This window comes from Micropterus salmoides, unplaced genomic scaffold (genome assembly GCF_014851395.1).
Source record: "Micropterus salmoides isolate LMB-PRFRI ecotype aquatic unplaced genomic scaffold, ASM1485139v1 Ms_hic_scaffold_9, whole genome shotgun sequence".
In the NCBI taxonomy this organism is placed as follows: Eukaryota; Metazoa; Chordata; class Actinopteri; order Centrarchiformes; family Centrarchidae; genus Micropterus; species Micropterus salmoides.
The window spans coordinates 177,242-187,500 of NW_024044681.1; the positions used below are offsets into that span (position 1 = coordinate 177,242).

At 38.5% G+C, this 10,259-nt stretch overlaps 1 protein-coding gene across 1 annotated transcript; it reads right to left on the reverse strand.

The window, feature by feature from the left end:
• Positions 1 to 1,199: 1,199 nt before the first annotated feature.
• Positions 1,200 to 9,497, reverse strand: slc35e3 (solute carrier family 35 member E3). The gene is made up of 8 exons (XM_038709484.1): positions 9,262 to 9,497; positions 7,811 to 8,284; positions 7,196 to 7,306; positions 7,015 to 7,074; positions 4,461 to 4,559; positions 3,943 to 4,025; positions 3,240 to 3,324; positions 1,200 to 3,137 (listed from the first exon to the last, which is right to left on the reverse strand). Exons 2-8 carry the CDS (start codon positions 8,210 to 8,212, stop codon positions 3,036 to 3,038), a joined length of 942 nt encoding a protein of 313 aa, XP_038565412.1. The 5' UTR covers positions 8,213 to 8,284; positions 9,262 to 9,497; the 3' UTR covers positions 1,200 to 3,035.
• Between the last annotated feature and the right edge of the window lie 762 nt (positions 9,498 to 10,259).

Here is a 10,259-nt window from a genome sequence, read left to right on the forward strand (position 1 = left end):
TTGTGTGTGTGTGTGTGTGTGTGTGTGTGTGTGTGTGATTTTAATAGTAGTAGCATAAGCAAAAGTATTGGGAGCAGTTGTACTTGAAAGAGAATTTTACATGTGGGTATTATAATTACAATGGGGAATGCTACTACACTGATCTAGTGGTAAACCAGACTGAACCCATGTCATTGAATTTAAAACAGTTTAAACTAAACTGGACCTTCAGTGGAAACAGAACGGAGTCTTTGTGAGGTTGTTTCACAGCAGCTCTCAGATTTTCCACCTCAGGAGACTGCAGGTATTTTTAAACACACGCTTTCCAACTCATTCATTCATCCGAAATTTCCTCCCAACACAGCCTGTGTGTGTGTGTGTGTGTGTGTGTGTGTGAGAACAAGGGTTGCTCTTGTAACTTTATTGACACAGTGTTAATGACACACATAAGGAGGTACTGCACTCAGCTTGGATCCACTGGAAAGCTGAACAGAAGAGCTGTTCACAGGTAGACTCCATTTTAGGTGTGGTTATAATAAATTAAATCATGTGCAAATTCTGTATACTACTACATGTTACTATTATAGTTTAATTCAAGGCAAGACTCTGGAGCTATAGAGCCTCGGCTACTTTATTATACTACATTTCATTGTACTTTTACTCCACTACGTTTCTAGGACAGCTATTGTTACTGATTACTTTGCAGATGAAGGTTTTACCTAAAAATATGATATGATTAGAGAGGGGGGCTCACAAAAAGCAGTATGTAATTGGGACTCCTCATCATGTTTCAGATGGGTTGTTACCAGTTACACCCATCTAAAACAAAAAAAATACTAAGAAATAAATACAGATTTGTCTGTCAGAACTTTGCTTCGATTAATGGCCTCACAAAACCTCAGATTAATCGTCTGACTCTTTTGGTTGGAAACTACCAAACCAAAAGTAAAACTACTGAAGCTCCAACTCAACCAGCTGCAACAGTGAAATGTTTTTTGTACATTATTTTGATATTTTAAAGCAGATTTTCCTGATAATACTTCTGTAATTTTACCTAAGATTTTGAAAGCAGGAGTTTTACTTGTAATAAACTATGTTTAAATTAATGTATTTATGCTTTTACTTAAGTAAAGGATCTGAATACGTCTTCAACAGCATGTGTGTGTTCTTGGAAACACTCCACATCCCGTCAATCAGTAGAGGAACAATCAAGACAGCTGTGAAGCACAGAAACAGTTTTTATTCAGCAGACTGAATATGTTCAACACAGTAAATTGACAGGACAGTAGTGACACAGCTTTGCTCTGAAGCTGAGCGCGCTCTGTTTGAGTGTCTGTCCGGGCGCAGTCAGATTATACATGGCGAGGCTGCAGTACATCACAGACACAGACACTGTGATTGGAGTTTTATTTCAGCAGTGAAATGACTGATTGTATTTTTCAAATATTAAATACACAACAGATCTCAGCTGGGATTGATTGGTCACACTTGGCTTTTCTTTGTTGACCTCCACACTGCCTGATTGACCCTCATAATCTGTGATCCCGCTGTGATCTGACTGAGCGTCCACAACCAAAACAATGGATCAGACTCCCTCCTGAGGTAGCATCTCAAATGTTTTTTCAAAATGGAACAAAAAAATTGTAGAAATCAACTAGGTGGACATCACAGGGGCAGTCAACAAAATTTAACAAGTTCTGCTACAAAATAAAAAGTAAAGAATACAATAAAATTAAACGTCTAAATTAATCAAAGCAACACTGAATGAGAGCTAAAAACTGAAATGATGTTAACCTTAAACACTTAGTAAACAAGAAAAAACTATTTAATCCCTAACAATAAAAAAGACTGCGTACCAACATTGTTGTTGTTTCTGGTTAGGCTCAGTCACATCAACATTAAAACAGCAAAAATATGCAATGAAATCGGTCACTTGAATCACTACAGTGGATTCCCAGATGGGAAAAAAAAGTAAATCCATGTTACTTTTTTATGTCCAGTTCAACTTAAATTTACTATGACGAGTGAATTTGTGACTTTCTACATTATTAGCTTCTGATTGGCAATGTAATTTGTTCTTAGGCTCAAAAGTGTGTATTACACAACACTTGTGGCAAATACTGGTTGATTGTTTTTTTCAGGCGTCTGTTGAAATATTCATGTGGAAAGCCTGAAAATAGCTGGACTATCGTTTGTCATCATCTAAGCCAGTGTCGAAGTATACAAAAAGTGTATGTGAATAATCATGGTTTAAACTTAACTACAAACACACAGAAAGGGAGGATTACCCTCTCTTTCCCCTTTGGCAAGTGGACATAGTGTAGTACAGTGGATAGTCCATCATTTTCTATGTATGGATGTTCTGAATCTTGCAGCAAAGCAGTTATTTAAAATTATAAAGCAAATGTTAATTTAAAGCAAAAATGTTTTCATTTAAATGACAAATCCCTTATAGGACTGTTCAGAGTCCAGAAACAGTACGTACACACAACTTGCTTAACAAGAACAGATTAATAGATTTACATCTATCTGTAGAACAGTCCTTTAAATCTGCCCAGCCTATGATAACAAACCCGTGGTCTCCATTTGATCAGTTGATAGGAAACCATACACACCAAATGTATAAAATGTTCTGTCGGCACAAACAGCAGTAAGTTCTGGGAAGAAATGACGCTGAATTTGACCTCCTGCAAATGTCTGTGTAAAAGCTGTTTGAAAAAAGAAAAGTTGTGCGTGTTATTTTATCTGTTTTACATGAAAACAAAGATGTTATTGTCTGATATGTCCATATTTTCCCATTTCATTATGTTAGCACAACTTTTTTATCTTCATTTCAGCATCTGAAAAAGTCTTAAGAGTCCAGCTGCCAGTGTGATGAGCTTCAGTTTCCCTTAAAACCATAAAGGATCAGTGTTGTAGAGCAAGCACGATTAAATTCTTTCCTCTCCTACAAAAATACTCATAATAAAATAAAAAACATATATATAAAGAGGTCTCTGGCAGCTGGTCACACTGCGGACAGTTAATCCGTGCAGTTGATTGACAGGTGAGTCAGGCTATGGTCTTTGAGCCAGGCGGCTCTTCCCCTCCTCTTGTTCAGCCAGCTTGATGTGAGTGTAAGACAGGATGCCTGCCAGGGTACACAGGATCCCCAGTGCCTGAGTGTGAGACGAGAGGACAGGTAGAGAAATAAGAAAATTATTGTGGGATTGGAGCAAGAAGGTTGCATTAACTCCCCTGAGAAGCACATTAAGACTCACCTGGTTAAGTGATAGCGGGTCATGGAAGAGCAGGTATCCTCCAATTAGAGTGATGCAGAATTTAAAATGACCAAACATGTTGTAGCTGAAAACTACAGTCAGGAGAACAACATTTATGAAACTTATTAAATCTAATATCTAGAATAATTTCCTCAAGAGTGAAGACCTCCAAAAACTCTTAATAAATCTAAACAAACTATCAAGAAAGCTCCTCAAGAAGACCAAGACTACCTCTAATTGATCAGAAACCCCTCCAAGAATCCTCCCCAAGAACATCAAACACCTCATTGAGAGGTTCAGCCTCACCAGGAAAACAACAAAGAAACCTTCAAGATGTCAAGAAACCTTCTCAAGAAGTTCTGAAACCCTTTTGTCAAGACTAGAAAGCTCTTCAGAAAGCCCTCAAACCTTCCAGAGAAAACCAATCAAAATCTTCTCTAGTTCTCAAACCATTTTAAAGAGACCAGAAAGTAGGGCTGGCCAATATGGCCAAAAATCTTTTCACAATATATATTTTTTTAATATCATTCGATATCGATAATTATCAGAATAAATGTCAAATCATTATTTCTTTACCCCTTAAATCCCCCCCCACACAAACCCAAAACAAACCTCAAACCCTTCCTTGAACCCTGCCACACACCCCTGAAACATCCTTCAGATCCCCAGAGGTCTTTTTGGGCTCCTGTGTATTTGAGGATACGTGACAGCTGAGGTGTTTCCGATGATCCAGTAGATGGACAGGTTTACCAGGAACGCCACCACACCCGAAAACAGCACTGTGGCCTAAGCAACAAGAGGACAACACTTTTACCCCAGCAACATGACAATGTACAAAATCAGGGCCTTTACTAAAAAAATGCTGGTGTTAACTGGAGCCAGTTGCACCAGCTGATTCTTTGTTCAAACTTGAGCAAGCCTAAAACGTTATTAAATGTTAGGATGGATATTTTGTTGAAACGTGCTGCTGCAGTTGACTTCCTTGCTTGCATGTCGAATGCTTTCTCGTTGGACGCTGCCACAGACGTCACTTAGTCACCGATTTACACATTACTCGAGACTCGAGGAAATGTATTGCACTTGTAACTCGCAAGTTTGAAACTACCTATTAGTTCCTAAGCACTTAAGGAAGGACTTTATGCACAAACATAGAGATGGATTTATGAACAGCTGATGCAACCCAGTCCTGGTGTTGTCTGTGTGTGTCGTGTTGAGTCTGACCAGAGCAGGCAGAGACCAGGGTCCAAATATTCCTCCGTCTCCAGTCATCGGCTCAAACAGAGGAACAACGCAGAGCAGGAAGCCCGACGACAGAGGAGCCTGACAGGGCAGTCACTGTGTTAGCATTACATAACAGCCATATTGGACATATCCATTATTATTCTTTTATCTTTTCATATCCCATTGTTAGTTTTATATATTATATTTATGATTACTTGCATCTGATCTGTATCAGACCCAAATAATGAACATTTGTTGTTGTATTGGAAAATGTGCAGTCTTTGATTTATTTTACCCCATCTGTCTAAACCAGCTGTCACATAAGAATGTGAAACAGACATTAGGGCTGGATCAAGTCAAGTCCCAGGTCAAAATCAACAAGTCCCAAGTCATGTCCCAAATAAGGGGGAACTAGTCCCAAATCAAGCCCCAAGTAAATACAAACAAGTTCCAATTGAAGGCGAACATGTCAAAACCAACAAGTACCAACTCAATCAAGGTCAACAAATCATAAGTCTAGTCCCAAATAAAGGGGAACAAGTCCCAAATCAAGTTCCAAGTAAAGACCTACAAGCCCCAAGTCAAGGTCAACAAGTCCTAAATCAAGTCCCAAATAAAGTTCCAAGTAAAGGCCTACAAGTCCAAAGTCAAGGTCAACAAGTCTTAAGTCATTTCTCAAATAAAGGAGAACAAGTCCGAAACAAAGTCTCAAATAAAGGGGAACAAGTCCAAAATAAAGTCCGAAATAAAGGGGAACAAGTCCCAAATAAAGGAGAACAAGTCCGAAACAAAGTCCCAAATAAAGGATAACAAGTCCCAAATGAAGTCCCAAACAAAGGGGAACAAGTCCCAAATAAAGGAGAAAAAGTCTCAAATCAAGTTCCAAGTAAAGACCTACAAGCCCCAAGTCAAGGTCAACAAGTCCTAAATCAAGTCCCAAATAAAGGACAACAAGTCCCAAATAAAGGGGAACAAGTCCCAAACAAAGTTCCAAGTAAAGACCTACAAGTCCCAAGTCAAAGTCAACAAGTCTTAAGTCATTTCTCAAATAAAGGAGAACAAGTCCCAAATAAAGTTCCAAGTGAAGACCTACAAGTCCCAAGTCAAGTCCTAAATAAAGTTCCAAGTAAAGACCTACAAGTCCCAAGTCAAGGTCAACAAGTCCTAAATCAAATCCCAAATAAAGGAGAACAAGTCCCAAGTCAAGGTCAACAAGTCCTAAATCAAATCCCAAATAAAGGAGAACAAGTCCCAAATAAAGGGGAACAAGTCCCAAATAAAGTTCCAAGTAAAGACCTACAAGTCCCAAGTCAAAGTCAACAAGTCTTAAGTCATTTCTCAAATAAAGGAGAACAAGTCCCAAATAAAGGGGAACAAGTCCCAAATAAAGTTCCAAGTAAAGACCTACAAGTCCCAAGTCAAAGTCAACAAGTCTTAAGTCATTTCTCAAATAAAGGAGAACAAGTCCCAAATAAAGTTCCAAGTGAAGACCTACAAGTCCCAAGTCAAGTCTCAAATAAACAAAAATTCTCAAATAAAGGGGAACACGTCCCAAATAAAGTTCCAAGTAAAGACCTACAAGTCCCAAGTCAAGTCCTAAATAAAGTTCCAAGTAAAGACCTACAAGTCCCAAGTCAAGGTCAACAAGTCCTAAATCAAATCCCAAATAAAGGAGAACAAGTCCCAAATAAAGGGGAACAAGTCCCAAATAAAGTTCCAAGTGAAGACCTACAAGTCCCACGTCAAGTCCTAAATAAAGTTCCAAGTAAAGACCTACAAGTCCCAAGTCAAGTCTCAAATAAACAAAAATTCTCAAATAAAGGGGAACACGTCCCAAATAAAGTTCCAAGTAAAGACCTACAAGTCCCAAGTCAAAGTCAACAAGTCTTAAGTCATTTCTCAAATAAAGGAGAACAAGTCCCAAATAAAGTTCCAAGTGAAGACCTACAAGTCCCAAGTCAAATCCTAAATAAAGTTCCAAGTAAAGACCTACAAGTCCCAAGTCAAGTCTCAAATAAACAAAAAGTCTCAAATAAAGGAGAACAAGTCCCAAATAAAATTCCAAGTAAAGACCTACAAGTCCCAAGTCAAGGACAACAAGTCCTAAGTTAAGTCTCAAATAAAGGAGAACAAATCCGAAACAAAGTCCCAAATAAAGGGGAACAAGTCCCAAATAAAGGACAACAAGTCCCAAATAAAGGACAACAAGTCCCAAATAAAGTTCCAAGTAAAGACCTACAAGTCCCAAGTCAAAGTCAACAAGTCCTAAGTCATTTCTCAAATAAAGGAGAACAAGTCCCAAATAAAGGACAACAAGTCCCAAATCAAGTTCCAAGTAAAGGTCAACAAGTCCTAAGTCATTTCTCAAATAAAGGAGAACAAGTCCCAAATAAAGTTCCAAGTAAAAACCTACAAGTGCAGCAGTGGGAAAAAACTTTGTACTGTTACAGTGATAGTATCAATTGATATTACTGTGATATTATCAACATCAAATTATAAAGCAGCACTACTGCTACTACAGTTCATTTGACCTGTCTCTGGCATTGAGTCATACCTGATAGTACAGGAGCTGCATGGAGTTCACCTGGAGCTCATGTTGTTTAGCCCCCACCCACTGAGCAAGGGACAGACAAGCGGGAGAGAGAGAGAGATTTTATTCCTGTCAATCTCACAGAAAACACTTTGTCTTAGCTGTCTCTGAGACATTTCATTTCAGTATATATATATTTACTCACCACTTGGTAAAGCGATGTCACCAGAACACCCAGCGACGCAAACGTTGTTCCCAGCAGGTTGAACCGCACATCGTAGTAGGAGTTCAATATCACCCCTAACGTTATGGGCACCTGGAGGAACAGGCAGGTAGGGAAACCAGTGAACACTCGTCTTGTAATTACAATAACCATGATTTGATATATGTGCCATATTATTACAAACCTGCCTCCCAACAGAATCTGATCAAGATCCCAGATTTGCCCAGTGAAAAACAAAAAAAAAGGCGAGTAGAGTCGAGGCAAGTTGAGCAGGTACCATCCGGTGGAAAATCCAACCTGGCTGAACCTAAGACCTAAACCTGACCCAGGGCTATATTCTTGCCCCCATACCTGTCATTCATTACTGACTATTATCTCGCCAAGCTAATAAAAACATTTTCTACACTCTGTCAAGAGCAAAATTTCAATCAATCAAACCTGCACCCTGCCAAAAACTTAATGCAACAAAAAGACCCAAACTCAACCCAAAACTTCACACTTCTGGGTTGGGTCGCAGAACTCCAGAACACTGTGGTCACCGCTTAAGCCAGCTACTACGTTCAGATGACTGTGTGACGAGAAGATTACTCTCCTTACCAGTGTCAGTTTAATCTTAGTGGAGAAGGTCTTCTTGTAGTAGGTGGTCTGGATGAGGATGATGACGGGTGTGGTCATGGCTTTAGCCAGCTGGTACGTTCCTATTGAGTTGTTCTGCAGGGAAAGGTTGGTGAAGGCCACGAACCCACAGAAGCTCAGAGCCAGCCACACAATCCTGCGAATTGGGAGCCTTTTTGGAGAGAAAATGTCCATTTTTTGGCAGACGTAGAGTCCCAGCCAGGTGACCACAAAGTGAACAAGGGTCAAGGTCATGTTGGGGAAACCATAGTGTACGTAGATCCACTTGTTTATAAAGACAATGCAGATGGAGGACAGCAAGTTGACCAGCAGGCCGGCGACGATGCGCCTGTTGGCTGATAAACTAAACAGCATCTCAGCCATGATTCTGGAAGTTTACTAGCTTCGTCTACCCCAGCCGAGCTTTGTTTATCTTAGCTGAGCTACCTTTTCACACTGCGAAAACAAAGAAAGTAACTGTTAGAAAAGAAATTCAGCCATATTAATATTCTAACCAGACAAATCTTACTTATTAGAGAAGCTTCATGTAATAACTAGTGCAAAACTAAATAAGTATTTCTAGCAAATTGGAACACTACCAGAAGTAAAAGTCCTCATTATGTAGAGGAATTCCCCACTTCAGTGTTTAAGTATTATACAATATTGTTTTAATATTATTTACAGTGCATTGCTGTGTAAGCAGCTTGTTATAGCTGGTAGTGGTGGAAAAAAACTCAAGCACTGTAAAGTTACTGAAGTACAAAATTTAGGTACTTTTCTATTTTATGCTACTTTACACTTCCACTTCACTACTTTAGTTTTAAGTTACTTTGCGCATCTGTTTCTAAAATATGATGCTTTGTTAAACTAAACTACCAAACAGTATATACCACAGTTTGTATTAGATTCATCTCCAGCTTTCCAGTAAAAATACATAAATATAATTTAACACTTTCTCTGTCTTTCTTTTGATAGTTTTACTACAATTTGCTGACAATAATTGTATGTAAAACTTAAAAGTTACTTTGTCACTATAGCTGTCAAATAGGCAAAATCTAGTGAATTACAATCGCCTCTAAAATGTTGTGGTAAGTATAAAGTAGCCAAACATAAATTGGTGATACTCAAGTAAAGTACAAGTACCCTAAATTCATACTTATAGGTACAGCAGTTGAGTAAACGTAGTTAATTACTTTCCACCACTGTTAAGCAACTCTAATAATAACACAGATAAGACGGTTTGTAACGGTTAACGGTAAAATAGCGGTTTTTTTATATTAAGTTTGGCGTGATGATCTGAACACTCACTAGCTTTAACATTAAGTCACTTCCAATACTATAAAACTGTGTTTTATACAACATAGAATCAATTCATTGTACCCTGACTGTGGTCTGTCTGTCTCTCGTTCTGCCACGCAACAAGAAAAGTTTACCTGGGGTCTCCATCTTTCCATCTGTCTCCCTGCTTCTCTCCCCTCTGTGTCTTTCTCTGCCGGGCTCGCTCCAACCAAAACAAACATCCAGAGCGTTACCGGGCTGTGCGTGCGTCTCTCCCCGGCAGTCAGAGCTCCAGTCCCGGCCTTCGCGGTGAGGAATCCCCGCTGCTGTACAGGGCGATGTTCTTCCCTGATCTCCTGCTGGAATACAGCCGTGATGGAAAACCGCCCCGTGTTTTCCTGTTTCCTCTGTGTTTAACGTCGTTTAACATGCGTGTGTTGAGCAACAGCGACTGCTAGAGGACTGGAGCGTAGAGTAACTCGTTTCCTTCATCAAAAAGTAGGTAATTTACTTTACTTCACTCAGAATCAGGTTTTTTTGCTTTTTCACATACCAGGAATTTGCCATTGTACATTGGTGCCTAACAGTACACTTAACATAATATAAAAAATATATATTTATATAAATATAAATAAGAGATAAAATAATCTTAATTGATCCCACATTGGGGAAATTCTCTTGTTATGGCAGCTCTAGATACAACACAACAGATAAGAAAAATGCACTTCAAATAAAAAAACAAAAGAATTGAAAAAATAATACATGGAATTAGAAAAATAATAATAAGAGTTGTATATGTACTCTATATACAGATTCGGTTAATATGAACATTTCACAGGTGGCAGCAGGATGTAATTGCACAGCGTAGAAAAAAATAAATAAGTATGATTGTACAGGACAAAAATATATTTAACACTTAGAGTAAATAATATATAAGTACGATTACACTGTGATTGTATTTTGTAGTAAAAGACGCAAATAAAATGTTTGTCTATTATAAAGTATGACTTCTCTATCAATGAAACCTATAGAGCTAAAATTAAAGGGTTTAGGGCTAACCAGTTAATCTACTGCTTATATTCTTGTTTAAGTGATTGATCATATTGTCAATAAAATGTCAGCAAATTTTGAAAAACAGACAGCAAACATACGC

Excerpts from the sequence above, each read along its gene's own strand:
- slc35e3 (XM_038709484.1), bottom strand. The coding sequence starts at position 8,212 with ATGGCTGAGATGCTGTTTAGTTTATCAGCCAACAGGCGCATCGTCGCC. Across the intron at positions 7,075-7,195 it reads TGACATCGCTTTACCAAGTG|TGGGTGGGGGCTAAACAACA; the intron begins GTGAGTAAATAT and ends TCCCTTGCTCAG. Across the intron at positions 4,026-4,460 it reads CCTGGTCTCTGCCTGCTCTG|GCCACAGTGCTGTTTTCGGG; the intron begins GTCAGACTCAAC and ends CTTGTTGCTTAG.